The sequence below is a fragment of the Cnephaeus nilssonii genome (genome assembly GCF_951640355.1).
Source record: "Cnephaeus nilssonii genome assembly, chromosome: 22".
Classification (NCBI taxonomy): Eukaryota; Metazoa; Chordata; class Mammalia; order Chiroptera; family Vespertilionidae; genus Cnephaeus; species Cnephaeus nilssonii.
The window spans coordinates 27843883-27864731 of record NC_137093.1 but is presented as its reverse complement, the minus strand read 5'-3'; the positions used below and the strand labels follow the sequence as shown (position 1 = coordinate 27864731).

Here is a 20849-nt window from a genome sequence, read left to right as displayed (position 1 = left end):
AGGTGAGGCCAGGGGGCGGGGCGGAGAGAGGTGGGGCCAGGGGGCGGGACGGGGAGAGGTGGGGCCAGGGGGCGGGACGGGGAGAGGTGGGGCCAGGGGGCGGGACGGGGAGAGGTGGGGCCAGGGGGCGGGGCGGGGAGAGGTGGGGCCAGGGGGCGGGGCGGGGAGAGGTAAGGCCAGGGGGCGGGGCCATGGGGCGGGTCTGGGACTGGCGTGGTCAGCGACCCCAGCAGCCTGGGGACACGGGTCCTGGCAGTGCCTGCTCTGAGGGCAAAGTGAAGGCGAAGAAAATGCTGAGCCAGGGGCCTGCCAGGAGGCAGGCATCCCAGAGGAGGGTTATCTGGCTTAATTTTTGTTGTTTGCAAAGCCCTTTTCGTGAGCACGGAGGTTTTAACTTGTTACTGTACAAAATAACCTAAGCCCGGCCGGTGTGGCCAGGTGGGTGAGTGTAGGGAGCGGCTGTAGGGTCAAGCCTCGGACTGACATGTGGCAGAGCCACATACAAGTCCCAGCTTGGAGGGCAGAGCCCCCCTAGCACAGTTAAGCCTGACCCTACAGCCCTCCCTTGTTCCTAGGTAGCTAACGGGCTGTGGGAGGTGCAGCAAGTGCTGCCAAAACTAGGCCTGAGTGAGGAAATAGATTTGAAACTCGCAAGAACATTGTAGCATGCTGACCCCTCCCCTTGTTTTGCTCCGTGTGATCTGACTATAAAATAAAGCTTCGGTTTACAGGCTGTCACTGTGTCCTCATCCAGGCACCGTGATCCACCTGGCCCCAACTGTATTCTCTTGTCTGTCTGCTTTAATCCTTCACCGCCCTCCTCAGGTTCACCCCTGGCCTTGCTGGACGCGGTTCAGGTGAGCATCAGCAGCCAGCGGCCCGTGAACCAGGGGATCATGGTTGGATTCCTCCAGGTCAGGGCACGGGCCCAGGTTGCAGGTGGTAGGCTCCATCTCCAGTAGGGGGCGTGCAGGAGGCAGCTCTCATATAGATGTTTCTCACTCCTTTGATTCTGGTCAAGGGCATGTACCTTGGTTTCGGGCACATCCCCAGTTGCAAAAGGCAGCTGATCGATGTTTCTAACTCTCTATCCTTCTCCCTTCCTCTCTGTAAAAAAAAATCAATAAATATATATATATTAAAAATAAAAAGAAGAAGCTCAGTGCTAACTGGATTGAGCCAAAAGAGGGGTTTCCCGGAAACCTCCTCCTCTTGTGTGGGGGAGACGTGTAGCTGACTCCCAGGGGGGAACCGGGATCAGAACCTGGTTCTCTCCTCCACTCTTCTTTGAATGAGCTTCTTTCTCTCTCAGGACAGCGATCCGCGGGGGCCCCCTTCACTGCGCCCACATTTCCCTCCCCAAAGGACCCGTCTCTCCCGGATTCCAAGTTCAGAAATCCCAGAAAAACACCCTGATTTGCCCGCTTGAGTCACCGGCCAGAGGGATGGCCTCCTCTGAAAGACTCCGGGTGGGCGCCCAGCCCTGCCCAGCCCTGCCCGCACCGTCACCGCGCCCCCGGGAAGACGGCAGGAGGGAGGGAGGGGGTCAGTGGAGGGAGGGAGGGGTCCATGGGGAAAGTGAGAAGCAGCGGAGAAGAAAGGTCACAGCGCAGACGGGCCGGAAGCTGGCAGCTCGCCTCCGCCGAGGATTCCCTGCGCCCCCCGCCCGCCTTGCGCCCTCTCCTACCGCGCCCCCCTCTCCCTCCCCGCGGTGCGCGCCCCCTCGGGCCGTGCGCGCGGATCTGGTGAGAGATGCGGGCGCACGAGCTGTGGCCTAACCGGACCCGCGGCATTCGCCGCTGGATGTGGCCTGGGACCCGGAGCCGGGGCGAAGTCTGAGCAAAGCAATCTCAGAGAAAAAAAAAAAAAAAGTTTTTGTTGAACTTAACCAACAGGGGCGGGGCGGGGGGCGGGGGGCGGGGCGGGCAGGATGGACTTGGACATTGGTCCGGGTGGGGCGCGCCCACAGAGGGGCGGGGCTCGGGCCCCTATTTCCTCGGGGTGGCCTGGCTCCTGCCACCATTGCCCTCCGTCCAGGGCTGCCTTCCCTGCGCCCCCCGCCGCCCCCGCCGCCATGGGCCTGGAGCTCTACCTGGACCTGCTGTCCCAGCCCTGCCGCGCCGTCTACCTCTTCGCCAAGAAGAACGGCATCCCCTTCGAGCTGCGCCCCGTGGAGCTGCTCAAAGGTGGGCCCGGCTGCTTCCCGGGTGGCCGCGGCCCCTGCACCCCTGGCTCCTCGCCCTGCAGCTCCCCGAGGCCCCACGGTCCGCAGAGCTCCCTCACCGCCCGTTGTCTCCTCCGTGCTGGGTGGCCTGGGGCGGGTCACAGGCCTTCGCTGGAAGGGGGGTGACATTCCGCTGGGATGGGGAGAACGCTGATTTTCAGAGGCACCGCCCTAAACAGCATGCCTTTAAGTTCCCAAAGCCCTGAAGACCTGGGGGGACTGGCCCGCTGTGGTGAGGAGTGAGGGGTGGGAAGACCCGAGGCGCACCCCTCTCCTTGCTCACCCCAGTCCTGTCTAAGTAACTTCTCCGCACCACCCGCAGCACCTGGCTGCACCCAGCACAGCCCCCGACCCCCCCCCCCCACACACACACACACACACACTCCGGAAGGTGGCTGTGCAGGGGGGCCCTTCCCAGCCTGGCAGGGGCTCTGGTTGGAGGAGGGCGGAGCAGGTGTGCTTGTTGTCCTCAGGCCTTTTCTATTTTAAGAAATACAAATTTTTATTCATTTTATTGAGAGGAAGGGAGAGAGAGAGAGACATCCATGATGAGAGGGAATCATGGACCGGCTGCCTCCTGCACACCCCACACTGGGGATGGAGCCCGCAACCCGGGCATGGGCCCTGACCGGGGAGTTGAACTGATGACCACTTGGTTCATGGGGTCGATGCTCACCCACGGAGCCCCGAGGCCGGGGGTGCAGGCTTCTTCTGACCTCCTTCTCCGCAGGGCAGCACGTCCAGGGGTTCTTACCGGCCGGCAGCCCCCATGTGGTGCCCATCCTCAAGGACGGCGACTTCGTCTTGCACCAGAGGTACTCCCCTTCCCCCCCCGCCTCCGAGGCCCCCAGCCCGCGGGCCCCTGGCTCTCCCGCTGCAGGCCCTCCAGGCCCCACAGGGCGCCGCACCAAGGGCCAAGGTGAAGGGTGCAATGAGAGCAGACGGCTGGGCGTGAGCCTGGGTGGCCAGGGGCTCCCGGGGTGACACAGCGCATCCCTGCACCTCTCTCTCTTTGTCTTTTAAAAATATATATATATATTATTGATTTTTTTTTACAAAGAGGAAGGGAGAGGGATAGAGAGATAGAAACATCGATCAGCCGCCTCCTGCACACCTCCCACTGGGGATGTGCCCGCAACCAAGGTACATGCCCTTGACCGGAATCGAACCTGGGACCTTTCAGTCTGCAGGCCGACACCCTAGCCACTGAGCCAAACCTGTTAGGGCTCTCTCTTTCTCTTTTTAAAAGATATATTTATATTGATTTCAGAGAGGAAGGGAAAGGGAGAGAGAGAAACATCAATGAGGAGAGAGAATCATTGATTGGCTGCCTCCTACACGCCCCCTACTGGGGATCGAACCTGGGACCCTTCAGTCCACAGACCGATGCTCTATCCACTGAGCCAGACCGGCTCAGGCTGCGAAGAGGTTCTTGAAGTCCAGAACAGAAGGGCTGGCCAAGAGTTAGTGCCCAAGACTGAGAAGAAAGGAGCCTCAGGGGGGACAGTCAGGGGAGAGGGGAGGCAGCCCCGGGGAGCAGGGCTGGGAGGGGAGGCCGGCCTGCAAATGCAGACGAGCCCCAGGGCCCACGGGGGTGGGGGCAGCCGGGGATGAAGGCCAGGAGCCAGGCTCTTCACAGCCCCCCCCCCCCCCCCCCGCGCCTGTCCCCAGCGTGGCTATCCTGATCTACCTGAGCTCTAAGTACCAGACGGCGGACCACTGGTACCCAGCCGACCTGCAGGCCCGGGCCCGCATCCACGAGTACCTGGGCTGGCACGCGGACTTTATCCGGGGCACCTTTGGGGTGTGCCTGTGGACCCAGGTGAGGAGCGCCGTCCGGGTGTGGGGGGGGGGGGGGCGGTTGCCTGTCGGGCCTGGGAGGAGGCGGGGGCCACAGACTGAGCCTACGCTTGGCCCGTGTCAGGTGCTGGCCCCGCTCATTGGGGTTCAGGTGCCCGAGGAGAAGGTGAAGCGCAACAGGGCCGCGGTGGACCAGGCCCTGCAGCAGCTGGAGGACCAGTTCCTGGGGGACAAGGCCTTCCTCACCGGCCAGCGGGTGACGCTGGCGGACCTCATGGCCCTGGAGGAGCTGATGCAGGTACGAGCTTGGCTGGCGAGCGGCACGTGCGGGCAGCGTCCTCCTACTGCGGCGCTGAGGCCTAGAGACCGCCAGGGCTCTGCCCAGCCGCACAGAGCGCTTCTGGCTGGACTGGTGCTGGCGCCGAGCCCTCTGCTTCCCTCCTGGGCGGGTTTCCTCCTCGTGCTTTTTTTAAAAAAATTTTTTATTGATTTTTTACAGAGAGGAAGGGAGAGGGACAGAGAGTTAGAAACATCCATCAGCTGCCTCCTGCACACTCCCTACTGGGGATGTGCCCGCAACCAAGGTACATGCCCTTGACTGGAATCGAAACTGGGACCCTTCAGTCCGCAGGCCGACGCTCTATCCACTGAGCCAAACCCGTTTCGGCAATCCTGGTGCTTTTTTAAAAATATATTTTTATTTTTGTTTATTTATTTATTTATTTTATTATTATTGTTTTAAAATATATTTTTATTGATTTCAGAGAGGAAGGGAGAGGAAGATAGAGATAGAAACATCAATGATGAGAGAGAATCATCCATCAGCTGCCTCCTGCACGCCCCCCCTTACTGGGGATCGAGCCTGCAACCTGAGCATGTGCCCTTGACTGGAATCGAACCCGGGACACTCCAGTCCATAGGCCAACACTCTATCCACTGAGCCAAACCAGCTAGGGCTATTATTATTTATATATATATATATTTCCAGAGGGGAAGGGAGAGGGAGAGAGAGAGAGAGAGAAACATCAATGGTGAGAAAGAATCATCGATCGGTTGCCTCCTCCATGCCCCACACTGGGGATCGAGCCCACAACCCGGGCCTGTGCCCTTGACTGGGAATCGAACCCTGACCTCCTGGTGCGTATGTGGACGCGCAGCCGCTGAGCCTGGGCCGTCCTGGTGCTCTCAGGCCTGCGGTGGGCACACTGCCTGGGCCTCACTCACACGGAGGCTGGAAAAGGAACCCGGCGCCTGGGCCGGGGCTCCGGGCATCGGGACCTCCGTATCCCACCCACGTTCCCGTCCTTGTCCCCACAGGTGGTGGCTCTTGGCTACGACGTGTTTGAGGCCCGGCCGCGACTGGCTGCGTGGCGTGGGCGGGTGGAGGCTGACCTGGGGGCCGGTCTGTGCCGGGAGGCCCACGGCCCCATCTTGAACATCCTGGAGCAGGCGGCCAGCAAGCAGCTCCCGCAGCCTCCCCCTGAAGCCCACCCACGAATGCTGCTGCGCATCTCCAGGATCCCCTGAGGGCGGCGGGGCTGGCCGGCGAAGGCGAGCAGCATTCCTCCTGTGTCTGACGTGTCCCTTTCCCCCTCTCCATCACGTCTCACTCCCTCTCTGACCCCGGGAGGAGCTCTGCACGGCAGGCCCCCGGCTGTCCTCGGCCGCCTCTCGGGTGCCGCAGACATAAGCCCTAGACGAAAACCCACCATGCGGCCCTGGCCGGTGTGGCTCAGTGGATAGAGCATCGGCCCGCGGACGGAAGGGTCCCGGGTTCGATTCCGGTCAAGTGCACGTGCCCAGGTTGCCGGCTGATCCCCAGTGTGGGGCATGCAGGAGGCATCCGATCAGTGATTCTCTCATCATTAATGTTTCTATCCCTCTCCTTTCCTCTCTGAAATCAATAAAAACATATTTTTAAAAAACGAAGTCCCCTCTGTTGCGTGTGGACCAGGACCAGTGGCCCAGGGTGGAGGCAGGGCAGCGGGCCTGAAAGCTGTGACGTTGGCCAGGCCATCAGAGGTGTGTGGCGGAGGTGGGGGTGGGGGTGGGGGTGGGGGTGGGGGGAGGGGTAAGAGATGCAGGATGTAGAGCGACAGCGTGACCGCACCTGGCGATACAGGGGTGGGTTGGGATGAGGGAAGACTCCTAGGGCCTGAGCCCCAGGGAGTTGGGAGGTACACCCCTGAGGTGGGGAGCTCTGGAGAGAGTGGTTACTCTGTGGACAGAGGCGAGGCCTGGGCTGGGGGTGGATGGGGCATGGGGCGCGCACACACACGTGTGTGTGTGTGTGTGTGTGTGTGTGTGTGTGTGTGTGTGAGAGAGAGAGAGAGAGAGAGAGAGAGAGAGATAGTGGGAGAGAGGACACAGAGGGCCTAAAGCCCTGAACTTTGCGCCTGCAGCTCCTCCCAGCCTGCCTGCCTGTCACCACTCCCTGCAGGATTGTGAAGCCACCAGGCTGTCCCAGGCACAGCTCAGGGCGGCCCAGCAGGGCAGGTGTTGGGCCCCGTCCAGAGGGGGGAGCAGGATGGGGGAGTGTCCACGGGAAAGAGGGCCAGGCAGGGGTACAGCTGGACCTGCTGCCCGGCCCGAGATGCAGGAGGGATGGTGGCCTGGCGGGGCCCCCAGCCGGCCATGGAGGAAGTGGGCTTTAGGGAAGGGCACAGGCCACGGGCCCCATTTCTTCTTTAATTCTCACCTGAGGATATTTTTTCCATTGATTTTTAGAGAGTGGAAGAGAGGGAGGGGAGAGGGAGAGAGAGAGAGAGAGAGAGAGCAAGAGAGAGAGGGCAAGAGAGAGAGAAACATTGACGTAAGAGAGGCACATGGATTGGTTGCCTCCCACATGCATCCTGACTGGGGCTGGGATCCTCTTTTTTTATTTTTATTTTTTAATATATTTTATTGATTTTTTACAGAGAGGAAGGGATAGGGATAGAGAGTTAGAAACATCGATGAGAGAGAAACATCGATCAGCTGCCTCCTGCACACCCCCTACTGGGGATGTGCCCACAACCAAGGTACATGCCCTTGACCGGAATCGAACCTGGGACCCTTGAGTCCGAAGGTTGACGCTCTATCCACTGAGCCACACCGGATAGGGTTGGGGATCCTCTTTCTTCCAGTCTTTTTCTAGCCACAGTTCAGGTTAGATTGGTCAGTGCCTACTTTCAATCTCTGCTTCTGGAACCTTCCAGGGTTGGATCTCGCTGCCCATCCTCCTTCCACAATGAAGGCCTGGCCCTGGGAAGGAATTCCCTGGAGTGAGCCCCTTTCGCGCACTGGCCACGGGCGATCACATGTGCCCGAGGGAGGGGGAGGGCAGAGTCAGGGGACCCCTCCCCAGCCTCCTCCTGTCTCCTCAGAATCCTCGCTGCTGTGAGAATTCCAGGTGGCACGGCCTCATGACAATCCCAGCTGAAACAGGAGTTCCGGAATGCGGCTCCTGGCTTGGGCTGGAGAGGGCTGCTGGGTACAGAACCCGGGGCTCAGGCTGCACCTAAGCTCGGGGTCAGGGCCTGCTGGCTGTGGCGGAGGGGGCCCGTTCCGCGTCTCGGCCATGGGCCTGGAGCTCTACCTGGACCTGCTGTCGGCGTCCTGCCGCGCCGTCTACATCTTCGCCAGGAAGAACAGCATCCCCTTCGACTTCCAGTTTGTGGACCTGCTGAAAGGTTGGCCCCCGTGGCTCCCCTGGGCAGGCCTGGTCCTGGGAGTAGGCAGAGCACAAGGTGGGGGTGTTTCTGAAAAGTAGAGACGGAGACCAGGGGGGAGGTGGCCTCTCCCCAGACTCCGCAGGGGAAGGACAGGTTTTCGAGGGAATTGTAGGCTGTGCGTCTGTCCCCACTGATTCTGCCCTGCTCTTGGAGGGTAAAGGGGGAGAAAGCGCTGCAGAGGGGCCCCTGGGCTTCCACCCAGTGCCCTCACCTTCTCCTTGCGGGAGTCTAGACTCTTGTTAACGGCAGCACCCACCGAGGATGTTGGCAAAGGTACAGAGGTGTCTGGTCATCCCACATCTAAGAGTCCGGAGGCAGCTTTGGTCTACACCCATCCTCCCCCAGCATTCAAACCTGCTCAGGGTGACACAGACCCAGTGAAGCTCAGGGGACTGGTCTCCAACACTCCCCTAGCCCAAGCACAGAGGCGGCTTTAAAAGCTCAACTTGTAGGAGCCTATATCCAGGTGCTCCAGAAATGAATGAGGTGGAGCTCAAAAATGTTTCCAGCCAGAGACAGCTGGTCAAGGAAGAGTTCCAGCTCCTGCCCCCACACTGGGTCGGTTGCATGTGAAAGGCTCTTTTGTTGAGTTCCAGCTGTGTGCTAGGGCTGGGGCTGCCGGCTGCCAGCTGTGGCTTCAGGCCCCAGAGTTGGGGGTGGGACCGGCACCCTCCAGTTTCTGGGAGGGAAAGTGTTGTCCTGGTCACAGAATAGGGAGCAGGAGTCCTGATCCCAGTCCCTGTTCTGACCTGCCCTGACTTGCTCTCTGACCTGGGGCGAGCCATGATGTCCTCTGGGCCTCCGTTTCCCCTGCTGAGCAAATGGAGAGAAGGACATTTCTGCCTCTGGGATGCCTGGCTCTCTCTTCCCGGGGGTGTCTGCAGCCTCTCTTTCCTGCCCCTCGCAGGTTACCACCACAGCAAGGAGTACACCGAGATCAACCCCCTGAAGAAGCTGCCCAGCCTCAAAGATGGGAAATTTGTCTTATCGGAAAGGTAACAGTCTGCCCGGGGCCCTGCCACCCCCTGTCTCTGCTCCTCCTGCAGCTGGTCTGCTGGTGCTGACTGACTTATCTCACCGTGGACCATCTCCCCCAGATGCCACAGCAGACAGATCACTAGCGAAGGAGGAGCGTAATGCCCCGTGTACCCATCACCGAGCTCCAGAAGTTGTCCATAGAGGGCACCGGGAGCCACCGGCAGGTCTCCCCAGAGCAGTTGTGACCCAGGAACTGGCCCCCAAGGGTGGTGCTTCCAGAGGTCACAGAAAGGGCAGGTGTAGGGAGTGGCTATAGGGTCAGGCCTCGGACTGACCTGTGGCAGAGCCACATACAAGTCCCAGCTTGGAGGGCAGAGCCCTCCTAGCACAGTTAAGCCTGACCCTACAGCCCTCCCTTGTTCCTAGGTAGCTAACGGGCTGTGGGAGGTGCAGCAAGTGCTGCCAAAACTAGGCCTGAGTGAGGAAATAGATTTGAAACTCGCAAGAACATTGTAAGCATGCTGACCCCTCCCCTTGCTTTGCTCTGTGTGATCTGACTATAAAATAAAGCTTCGGCTTACAGGCTGTGTCACTGTGTCCTCATCCAGGCACAGTGATCCACCTGGCCCCAACTGTATTCTCCTGTCTGTCTGCTTTAATCCTTCACCGCCCCTCCTCAGGTTCACGCCTGGCCGTGCAGGACACGGTTCAGCCAGGGGTGTTGGGCCAGTGAGTCAAGCCTCTGCCTGCCGCTTAAGCCTCCCTCGGTGGCTCATCCCCTCTGCTGCCAATTCACTCTCTTCTCGCCACTTCCCCCAGCGTCCCATTCCCAGGCTCCACCTGACCAAGGTCACCAGCTATGCCAGGCAGTCAAGAAAGCAGGGGGCCCTGGCTGGTTTGGCTCAGTGCATAGAGCCTCAGCCTGCGGACTAAAGGGTCCCGGGTTTGATTCCAGTCAGGGGCACATACCCGGGTTGCGGGCTGGATCCCCAGTAGGGGCCGTGCAGGAGCCAGCCGATCAATGATTCATCATTGATGTTTCTCTCTCTCTCTCCCTCTTCCTTCTCTAAAATCAATAAAAATATATTAAAACAAAAAGAAAGCAGGGAGGGGACCGGCTGGCGTGCCCTCGCTGACTAGCGGGCTGATGGCCTTCCCCGCAGCCTTTGGGCTGCTCCTCCCGCTGGAAGAATGTCAGTGTTTAGAGCCCAAGAGCCCACGGGGCCGGAAGCTCCGCATTGGGTCGAGGCCACGCTGGGGTGGTGGCTGGTGCAGCCGAGCGGGGCCGGCCCGAGCAGTGCCCTCCCTGCCCTCCCTGCAGCGTGGCCGTCCTCCTCTACCTGTGCCGCAAGTACAGTGCCCCCTCGTACTGGTACCCGCCGGACCTGCACACGCGGGCCCGCGTGGACGAGTTCATGGCCTGGCAGCACACAGCCATCCAGCTGCCCATGAGCAAGATCCTCTGGATCAAGGTGAGTGGGCCTCGCCTGGGGCTGACGGCGGGGGAGCTTAAGCACGTGTCCCTCTGTCCCCGAGGCTCATTCTCTCAGCTCCCTTCCCCGCCTCCTCGTGGAGCAGTGAGGAGCGTGGAGTGACCCACTGGGTGAGAAAGAGCCTTGTAAAGACCCGGAGAAGGGCACCCGGGAGGGACAGATGTCACTCAAACCAGGACAGGACTCCAGACATGTCATTCTCAGCTAGAATAGATCAGAGTCGAAGGGCCTGGGGACACCAGGGATCTAAAGATGACACATGACAGTTATGTGATGCTTCATGAGGGGTCTGTTCTGAGAAAGTCGTCGTCAGGCGATTTTTAAAATATATATTTTATTGATTTTTTTACAGAGAGGAAGGGAGAGGGATAGAGATTTAGAAACATCGATGAGATGCCCAGCCGGCATGGCTCAGTGGTTGAAGCATTGACCTATGAACCAGGAGGTCAGGGTTCGATTCCGGTCAGGGCACAGGCCCAGGTTGCGGGCTCAATCCCCAGTGGGGAGCGTGCAGAAGGCAGTCAATCAATGATTCTCTCTCTTCATTAATGTTTCTCTCTCTTTCCCTCTCCCTTTCAACAAAAAAAAAAGAAACATGGATGAGAGAGAAACATTGATCAGCTGCCTCCTGCACACCTCCCAATGGGGATGTGCCTGCAGCCAAGGTACATGCCCTTGACCGGAATCGAACCTGGGACCCTTGAGTCAGCAGGCCGACGCTCTATCCACTGAGCCAAACCGGTCAGGGCCGTCAGGGATTTTGTTCAGGAGCATCGTGGAGTGTACCTAAACCGACCTAAATGGTGTCGCCTACTGCCCAAGTAGGCCGCGTGGCTCAGCCCGTCGCTCCAAGGCTGCAAATCCTGGGTAGCACGTGATTGTCTGAAACAGCACGAGCTTAGATCCAGGGCCAGGAACATGGTGCGACGGAGAGAGGTGATCAACATAAGACAAGGCTACCGAGGCCTGGAGGGTCGGGTGTGAGCCCTGGGGTGCAGCCGCCTCTTCCCCCCTCTCCCCGCCCCCGGCCAGCTCCTGATCCCCATGATCACAGGCGAGGAGGTGCCAGCTGAGACGACCGAGGAGGTGCTGGCTGAGGTGAATCAAAACCTGAAGCTGTTCGAGGAGCGGTTCCTTCAGGACCGGCCGTTCATCACCGGGGACAACATCTCCCTGGCCGACCTGGTGGCCTTGGTGGAGATGATGCAGGTGAGGGCGCTGCTGGCGGGTACACAGCCCGGGACGGACTGGTGGGGAGGGGGGCCTGGAGGCTGCGGAAGCCGAGTCTGGGTGGCGGCACTCCATCGGGGCCACAGGAAACACACGAAGTTTTTTTTAAAAAAATGTATCTTGATTGATTTCAGAGAGGAAGGGAGAGGGAGAGAGAGAGATAGAAACATCAATGATGAGAATCATTGATGGGCTGCCTCCTGCATGCCTCTCACTGGGAATGGAGCCTGCAACCTGGGCATGTGCCCTTGACCGGAATTGAACCCGGGACCCTTCAGTCCGCAGGCCGACGCTCTATCCACTGAGCCACACTAGCTAGGATAAACACAGAGAGTTTGAACCATGGAGGAGGATCGCTAGCATCCACGCTGCACAAGGATTCCTGGGTGTGTGTGGGGGGGGAGGGGGAGGCCGAGCCCGGGACAGGGAGAAGAGCACAGATTTCTTGGCCAGTCAGCCGGGATCCTACATGCCTCTGCCTCCTGGTGGACACCCAGGCAGGGTCCAGAAGCTTCCAAAGCGTCCTTCCGGCTGTAGGGCTTCTACTCCGAGTTCCAGAGAGCTGCACAGAGCAGCTCCCCCGCCGCTGGGTCTGGGGGGCATCCGCTGAGCATTTGGGGGCAGACCTGCGTGTGGGGTGTCTATGCAGCTGCTGCATGCAGGGGAGGTAGCCAGTTCCAGCCCACCTGGCGTGCAGGCCAGTTTATTATTTTTTTTTCAAATATATTTTTATTGATTTCAGAGAGGAAGGGAGAGGGAGCAAGAGAGAGAAACATCCATGATGAGAGAGAGTCATCGACTGGCTGCCTCCTGCACGCCTCCCGCTGGGGATGGAGCCCACAACCCAGGCATGTGCCCTTGACCGGGAACTGAACCATGACCTCCTGGTTCCTAGGTCGCCGCTCAACCACTGAGCCACGCCGGCCGGGCAGGATGGCCAGTTTAGACCCTGGCTGGTGTCTTTGTAACTGGCCGCCTTGGTCCTTGGTCAGTGTGCAATGCAGATCAGCCCAGGAAAACCCGTTCTAGGTTTTCTAGGTGGGAGAGCCCCTACGTTTCCCCCAGCCCCGTCCCTCTCTCCCGCCCGCCCTCCGTGGGCCTCCCGCACATCTTGGGTGCAGGTTCCTCACGCTGCCTGCTGGCTCTCCCATTCTAGCCCCTTTGCTGGACCACAGAGGGAGCTGGACATGGGGAGGGGCAATTCCTCCCACCCTCAGCGGGGACACGGCGGATCTCTGGGAGAAGGCGGGACCCACGGGAGGCTTCCCACTGGGGAAAGTAGGAGCCACCTGGGCCAGGGCTCCCCCAGGGAGGGATTTGAGACCTTGGACCCAGACCAGTGACCACGAGCCCGGGGGTTCCGGGATCTTCCATCCCCACCCCACATCCGTGACATGGCCTGTGCCCCCTGCCCAGGCCTCGGGCACCAGCAGACCGAGGCTGTGGGAGGGGAGCCACGGGGGCTGGGCCCCAGGTGACCATGCCTTCCCCTCTGTCTCCCCGCAGCCCATGGGGGGCAACCACAATGTCTTCCAGACCAGCCCCAAGCTGGCCGAGTGGCGCATGCGGGTGGAGCTGAGCATTGGCCCCAGCCTCTTCTGGGAGGCCCACAACCGGCTGGTGAAGCTGGGCGAGTGGGACTGCTCCACGCTGGACCCGTCCGTCAAAGAGAGGATCGCCGACTTGCTGCAGAAGTTCAAGTAGAAGCCACCCCCCTGCAGCGCCCCCTTTCTGGGCACAGACACCAAAACCCACTCTGCTTCTTGGTCCAATAAAGAACCGGAACCACCGCCACGGCTGCCGAGCCTGCGCCCTCGGGGTGGGCACCGGGCTGCTGAGGGAGCGGGTGGGAGTGGGTCCTCCCAGCTGCCAAAGGAACCCTACCTAATAATAGACAAATATGCAAATTGACCGCATGCCAAGCCACGCCCACCAGCCAACCAATCAGGACGAGTATGCAAATTACCCCAAAAAAGATGGCGGCTAATTTGCATATCAAGACAGTGTAGAAAGAAGCCAAGAGCTGCAGAAGGGATCAAAGCTTCGGAGAAGCAAGCAAGCCGGGGGGAGGAGAAGGGAAGAGCGGAGGCGGGGCCGGGGGAGAAGGGAAAAGCAGGCTGGCTGGCGGAGAAGGCGGGGCGGGGGAGAAGGGAGGAGAGCAGGCAGGGTGGGGTAGAGTGCAGCAGGAAACCCTATTGCAGGATTTTTCCTGCAATGGGAACGCTAGTTTAAAAATGAAAGGTATAGCTTTGTTGGGGGGATGGGGGTTCGGTGGGAAGAGGTCAACCAAAGAACTCGTATGCATATATGCGTTTCCCATGACACAGACAATTGGGCGGTGAAGGCTTGGGGTGGGGGTGGGGGCGAGCTAGAGGGGGTCAATGGGGGGAAAAAGGGGACGTCTGTAATACTTTCAACAATAAAGATTTAATTTTAAAAAATATAAAAAAATATAAAAATTAAAGGTTAAGGATGGTTAAGCTGTCAATAATAATAGTTGATGACTTCAATACTCCACTATCAATAATGCAAGGAAGTAGAAGACTTGAACACCATAAACTCATTGGATATCTTACCTAATAAAAGAGAAACAGGCAAATTAACCATCACTCCGCTATGCCCACAGCCAATCAGAGTGAGTATGCAAATCAACCAAACAAAGATGGAGGTTAATTTGCATATGCAAGCATGGAGCAACCAGGAGGGGCATGACACCTGCTATGAGAGGAAGGGGGGCAGCAGAGGGAGCTACAGGAGCGGTGCTCTGGCCAGAAGTGAGGAGGTGCTGGCTCCCCAGCTACCGGGGAGCGGGGATGTGCCAGCTCCTGGGCAGCTCAGAGTGAAGCCAGGGGCAGGAAGGCCTATTCTTGCACGAATATCGTGCAACGGACCTCTAGTATGTATGTATGTATGTATGTATGTATGTATACAGAACACTCAAGAACAGCAGAATAGCCCTAGCTAGTTTGGATCAAGGGATAGAACTTCGGCCTGTGGACCTAAGGATCCCGGGTTCGATTCCAGTCAAAGGCACACACCTCTGTTGTAGGCTCCTCCAGGGCTGGGCCCTGGTCAGGGCGCCTGGAGGAGGCAACCCATTGATGTGTGTCTCTCACATTGATGTTTCTCTCTGTCTTTCCCTCTCTCTTTCACTCTAAGAATCAATGGAAAAATATCCTTGGGTGAGGATTAAAAACTAAATAAATTTAAAACAAAAAAGAGCAGCAGAATAAACATTCTTTTCAAGTGCATGTGGAATATTCTCCATGAAGTCCACATGTTAGGCCGTAAAATCTCAACAAGTTTAAACAGATAGGCATCATAACAATGCATGTTCTCTGAATGCAATGGAATAAACCAGAAAAATCTGGCTCCGGACTCCATGCCCTTAGCCCCGCACTCCATAGAGGCTGGTTCCAGCAAATGTCAGAGCCCTGGGGCCATGGTGGGCATTGAGTGGCGGCTCACCACCTTGGTCTTCCTGCTGGGGTGCGCACTGGGCCCCCCCCGTCGCTGGGACTGCCTCTTTCCTTCTCTGCGCCCCCGTTTCTCCCTCTTTAACATGGTGAGGACAGAGCCAGCCCTCCCACCTCTGCATATACATCCACAGACTTTCTGGGTCTGTAGTCACGCCTGGGCCTTCACTTCCTCGTCTGTAAAATGGGGATGATGGGAGATGCTCATAGATGCTAGCTGATGAAACTGGAAGCTGTTATTCTAAATCCAATGAGCCAGCCACAAAGCACTGGGGCTGGGAGCCCTCAGCCTGACCCTCAGAGGGGGGACCCGCCCATCGCTCCCCCTCTGGCTGGGCCCTGAGCCCCAGGCTCCAGCCTCTTGGACACGCCCGCCCCGCCCGCCCCCCCCCCCACCCCCCCGTCGGGGCGTCGCCAGCTGTTGGACCTGGAATGACCTCCAGGGGGCGTGGCCTCGGTGCCGAGCTGGTCCGCGTCTCCCCGCGCTCCGCTCCGCGCAGTGTCCCGAGCTCGGGTCCGGGTCCGGGTCGCGAGTTGGGCCGCCGCCCCCGCCATGGGCCTGGAGCTCTACCTGGACCTGCTGTCGCAGCCCTGCCGCGCCGTCTACATCTTCGCCAAGAAGAACCGCATCCCCTTCGAGCTGCGCCCCGTGGAGCTGCTCAAAGGTGGGCCCGGCCGGCGGGGTGTCCCGGGAGCCGAGAGGTCGGGGTGGAACGGGGAGGCCAAATGTCGCTTTGGGGCGGGGGGGGGGACCCCCTCCCCGGGCCACCCCCTTCCTGGGGCCATCGCGGAAATGGGGAGCCACCAGGAAGCTCCCAGATCCCGGGAACCCCTGGACTCTGCTTGGTCAGAGGCCAAATCCCGGAGGAGAGACCTGCCGGCGTGGCTCTGGGGCTGAGCATCGACCTGTGAACCAGGAGGTCAGGGCGCAGGCCTGGGGTGCGGGCGCGATCCCCAATGGGGGCGTGCAAGAGGCAGCCGATCCATGGTTCTCTCTCTCCATTGATGTGTCTATCTCTCTCTCCCTCTCCCTTCCTCTCTGAAATCAGTACAAATAAAAATGAATAAAAAGGAGAGACCTGCCCTAACCGGTTTGGCTCAGTGGATAGAGCGTCGGCCCGCGGACTGAAAGGTCCCAGGTTTGATTCCGGTCAAGGGCATGTACCTTGGTTGCGGGCCCATCCCCAGTAGGGGGTGTGCAGGAGGCAGCTGGTCGATGTTTCTCTCTCATCGATGTTTCTAACTCTCTATCCCTCTCCCTTCCTCTCTGTAAAAAATCAATAAAATATATTAAAAAAAAAAGGAGAGACCTAGTGAAGAAAGGGGTGCCCCTGGGCGGAGGGACCCGGCGCCTTTAGAAAGAAGGCGGCAGGAGGAGAGGGGCTAAGTGTAGAGCCGGGACAGAGGCCAGCCCCGCCTGGGCAGCCTCCCACTCGGAAGTTCTGCACCAGCTCGCACTGCCCCCACGTTCCAGCCCAGTCTGCACTGGAGCCCCTTCTATCCCTTCCTCCTCCTCCTCCTCCTTCTCCTCCTCCCCCTCCTCCTCCCTCCTCCTACCCCTCCTCCTCCTCCTCCTCCTCCTCCTCCTCCTCCTTCTCCTCCTCCTCCTCCTCCGATCCCTTCTCCTCCACCTCCTCCTTCTCCTCTCCCTCCTCCTCCTCCACCTCCTCCTCCTCCTCCAACTTTGCCTTTATTCACTTTGTCCTGTTTCTCTTGTCCCTGATGGGGAGGGGGCGCTCCGTGGTGTACCCTGGGAAAGGGAGGAGGGTTTGGGGGGCTTGGTGAACCCTACACCCTGAGCAAGAGGATTTGTTTCTTTGGCGAGGCCCCAAGGACACGGCTGGCACGCGGAGTCCTGGCACGTGGGTGCAGAACCCACGGGTCGCCTGGAGGAAAAGTAGGGCGGCTTGCCCTGGCCCGTTTGGCTCAGTGGACAGAGTGTCGGCCGAAGGGTCTCGGGTTTGACTCAGATCAAGGGCACGTACCTGGGTTGTAGGTTCCCCTGCCCCGGTCGGGGTGTGTGCAGGAGGCATCCAATCCCTGTGTTTCTCCCACATTAATGTTTCTCTGTCACTCCCTCTCCCTTCCACTCTCTCTAAAAATCCCCGGGAAATGCCCTCGGGTGGGGATTAACAACAGACAACAGTAGGGTGAGCCTTCGACCCAGCGCCTGTCCACCACGCCTTTGAGCCCTGTCCTTCCGTCGGAATCACCCTCTCTTCCCAGCCTCCTCTGTGGACTGCCCCCTGTCCGGCCCGGGGTTCCCTCTGCAGAGTGTGGGGCAGGAGAGGGCACGGGCACAAAGGGGTGTCCCAGCCAGGATGTCAGATAGAGGGGTGTGCCAGGGAGGAATTTCTCACAGGAGAGGAGGGAGGGCAGTTTGAAGGGAGGGAGGGAGGGAGGGTGGTGGGTGAGGTCTCAGCTGAAGGGTTAAGGGATTGTGTGTGGTTTTGAGGAGCTTTCCCCGGGGCAGGGGTAATGGGGAGCCACTGAAGGCTGTTGAGCAGGCCGTGGTTAGACTTTAAAAAATATATACGTTTTTATTGACCTCAGGGAGAAAGTGAGAGGGAGAGAGAGAAACATCATCGATTGGCCGCCTCCTGCATGCCGTCTACAGGGCATGTGCTCTGACCGGGAATCGAACAATAACCTCCTAGCTCATAGGTTGACGCTCAACCACTGAGCCACACTGGCCGGGCGACAGTGGAGACCTAAGTGCCCGTCAGCAGCTCTCTCTGGGTGCAGCCAAACTGGCAGGAGCAGAAACCTCTTAGATAAACTCCAGCCGCGGCCAGGATCCCGTGGGGAGCGGGCACAGGCCCTACAGGGCTCCGCGCTCTCCTCTGACCACCCCCCATGATGCGCTCTCCGCAGGCCAGCACCTCAGCGATGACTTTGCCCAGGTGAACCCCAACAAGAAGGTGCCTGCCCTGAAGGATGGGGACTTCACCTTGACAGAGAGGTAACGGGGGCCGGGGGCTGCTCCCAGACCTTGCTGGGACCATCTTATCCCAACCCTCTATTTTACCTTACTTTATTTTTTTAAATATATTTGTATTGATTTCCGAGAGGAAGGGAGAAGGAGAGGGAGAGAGAAACATCAATGATGAGGGAGAATCATGGATCGGCTGCCTCCTGCACGCCCCCTACTGGGGATCGAGCCTGCAACCCGGGCCTGTGCTCTGACCGGAATCGAACCGTGACCTCCTGGTTCATAGGCCAATGTTCTATCCATTGAGCCAAAACGTCTGGGGCAGAATTGAGCTTCTTTAAGGCTCAGCTTGGATGCCATCTCCTCCAGGAAACTCTCTGGCCCTCCCATCAGACGCTGTCTCTGAGCAGGTGGCTGGACACTGCTGTGGGCGGCTGCCTGGGGGTAGGATCAGCTTGGGCGTGAGTCTCAGCAAGACTCTCAGCTCCGCTGCCAGCAGAAGCTGTGTGTCCAGGGCAAGTCCCTTCACCGTTCCAAGCCTGGCTTCCTTGTCCGGAAAATGAGGCAAGTACTTTGGCGCGTTGTCAGGAAGAGTAAAGAAAGGATCTGTATAAAGCTCCTAGCACAGTGCCCTTTCTTTTCTTCTGTGTTTAAATATATTTGTATTGATTTCAGAGAGGAAGGGAGAGGGAGAGAGAAAAACATCCATGATGAGAGAGAATCATGGATCGGCTGCCTCCTGCACGCTCCTCACTAGGGATGGAGCCTGCAACCCGGGCATGTGCCCTGACCGGGAATCGAACCCAGGGCCCTTCAGTCTGCAGGCTGACGCTCTGTCCACTGAGCCACACCAGCTAGGGCCACAGTGCCCTTTCTTACACCCATCATGTCCTCCCTCCCCTGCAGTGTGGCCATCCTACTCTACCTGACTCGCAAGTTCAAGGTCCCTGACCACTGGTACCCTCAGGAGCTGCAGGCTCGTGCCCGCGTGGATGAGTACCTGGCGTGGCAGCACACGACCCTGCGGAGAAACTGCCTCCGGACCCTGTGGCATAAGGTGAGGCCCAGACGGGGGGGCAGTGAGGGCACCACCTCAGGGAGGCTCAGGCACCACCTCAGGGAGGCTCAGGCCCCGTCACCTTCTCCTTTTCAGTTTGGGTGGTTTCTACTGACCTGACTTGGACTTCGCTCGTTCTTCCTTCTGTTGTGCTCAGGTTGCTGTTAAGCCCATCGAATACATTTTTAAAAAATATATATTTTATTGATGTCAGAGAGGAAGGAAGAGAGAGGGAGAGAGAAACATCAATGATGAGAGAGAGTCATTGATCGGCTGCCTCCTGCATGCTGCCTACTGGGGATTGAGCCTGTAACCTGGGCATGTGCCCTGACCCAAATTGAACCCGGGATCCTTCAGTCTGCAGGCTGATGCTCTATCCACTGAGCCAAACTGGCTAGCGCCGGGCCTCACTTTTTTAATATACAATACAAGTCATGTACTGCTATTCCTATATCATAGTTGAGGAAATCGAGGCTCAGAGGGTTTGCATGTTTTGCTCTAGGTTCTGCAGTTTATAAGTGAGAGTGGAGACCTTAAAAGCCCATCCTCCTAATTACTTCCACTGTAAGAGGGATTGCTTTTACGTCAGGAGGAAAGAGGTTATAAAATAGGTAGTTCCTCCCCTCCACAAAGTTCAGGTTCCCTTTGATTCATTCTTAAAGGGGTTTGAGTCCGACAGAAGCCTCCAAGGCTCAGCCAATCAGAGCTCATGGCAGCAGGAATAGTTCACGAAAGAGGGGTCCTTTGGGAATTTCCTTGCAGGCCTTCCCAGGATATGGAGCCAGGGAAGCAGCTCCAAAGCTGGGGGTCGGGGGTGCTTGCCTTCCTACCCCCAAGGCTGGGCTGGCCCTAACCACCACCCCTCTCTCTCCCCGCTCTTTGCCTGCCCACCCACCAGATAATGCTCCCCGTTTTCCTGGGTGAGCCCGTAGCTCCCGAGACTCTGGCAGCCACCCTGGCAGAGTTGGATGCGACCCTGCAGATCCTGGAAGACAGTTTCCTCCAGAACAAGGCCTTTCTGGCGGGGCCCCACATTTCCCTGGCTGACCTGGTAGCCATCACGGAGCTGATGCATGTGAGTGCTGTGGGCAGGGCAGGCCCGCTCGGCTGGGTGGGTCGCTGAAGTCCTCCGCATGCCGCCCCACCCTGGGACTGGGACATTAAGCATATTTGAGGTCCCCTCTTCTGGAGCTATGTGGTCCCCAAACCGGGCCGGTGCTGCTTGGCCTCGCCCACCCACCCTTACCCTGCCCTGCCCCCCTCTCCCCGACAGCCCGTGGGGGCCGGCTGCCCCATCTTTGAAAGCCGCCCCAAGCTGGCTGCGTGGAGCCAGCGCGTGGAGGCAGCGGTGGGGTCTCTCCTCTTCCGAGAGGCCCACGAGGTAATCCTGAAGGCCAGGGACTTTCCACCTGCAGACCCTTCCGTGAAGCAGAAGCTGATGCCTAGGGTGCTGGCCATGTTGCAATGAGCCGGGAAGCTCCCCGCCCCCGGCTCTGCCCTTGGCAGATCACAAAGCACTTTCCTGAGACCCCAGAGAGCAGGAGTGGTTTGCCTGAGTCCCGTTGCTCCCCAGGCCAGGTCCCGACCCCCACCCCATCTTCCATGGCCACCCGAAAAGCGTTAGAGGAGAGCAGCACCCTCGGACCTTGTCTCCTTTAATCACTCGTTTCCTGTGCAGTTTGGCAAATAAACCTGGGCTTAGCCTGAGCCTCCACTTCTAACTCTGTTGTGTGGTTTATCTGACCTTTCTTCGGCCCTGGTCTTGGTCTCTGCCCAAAAGATAACCCTCCTCTGCAGGCCCTGTGGGTCAGCGTCTCTCTGCTGGTTGCCAAGAGTGAAATTAACAACAGCCCCCTGGCCTTCTAATTCCCAGGGGAAGTAATTTCCCAGAAAGCATAGGGGTCAGCAAGCACCCCCAATGTGTTGGCTGTCGGCATGGTGGTAGA

At 58.8% G+C, this 20849-nt stretch overlaps 3 protein-coding genes across 3 annotated transcripts in view; all 3 read left to right on the top strand.

The window, feature by feature from the left end:
• The window catches only part of RILPL1 (Rab interacting lysosomal protein like 1), an 87930-nt gene that overhangs the window by 44552 nt on the left and 22529 nt on the right, over nucleotides 1-20849 (top strand). The window lies entirely within an intron of this gene.
• Nucleotides 1983-20613, top strand: LOC307094301 (uncharacterized protein). The gene is made up of 10 exons (XM_079762969.1): nucleotides 1983-2186; nucleotides 2955-3039; nucleotides 3896-4046; nucleotides 4149-4322; nucleotides 5342-5549; nucleotides 15358-15579; nucleotides 17789-17876; nucleotides 18753-18903; nucleotides 19802-19978; nucleotides 20177-20613. Exons 1-10 carry the CDS (start codon nucleotides 2075-2077, stop codon nucleotides 20369-20371), a joined length of 1563 nt encoding a protein of 520 aa, XP_079619095.1. The 5' UTR covers nucleotides 1983-2074; the 3' UTR covers nucleotides 20372-20613.
• Nucleotides 7584-13348, top strand: LOC307094163 (glutathione S-transferase theta-4-like; the record flags this gene model as incomplete). The annotated part of the gene is made up of 5 exons (XM_079762793.1): nucleotides 7584-7695; nucleotides 8645-8732; nucleotides 10037-10187; nucleotides 11241-11417; nucleotides 12945-13348. The coding sequence occupies 5 exons, from the start codon at nucleotides 7584-7586 to the stop codon at nucleotides 13140-13142; spliced, it is 726 nt and encodes a 241-aa protein (XP_079618919.1). The 3' UTR covers nucleotides 13143-13348.

What these genes read in the sequence shown, in the direction of transcription:
- LOC307094301 (XM_079762969.1), top strand. Translation starts at nt 2,075, where the DNA reads ATGGGCCTGGAGCTCTACCTGGACCTGCTGTCCCAGCCCTGCCGCGCC. An exon ending in CCCCGTGGAGCTGCTCAAAG is followed by an intron (nt 2,187 to 2,954) that starts GTGGGCCCGGCT and finishes CCTTCTCCGCAG; the next exon opens with GGCAGCACGTCCAGGGGTTC. An exon ending in CCATCACGGAGCTGATGCAT is followed by an intron (nt 19,979 to 20,176) that starts GTGAGTGCTGTG and finishes TCTCCCCGACAG; the next exon opens with CCCGTGGGGGCCGGCTGCCC.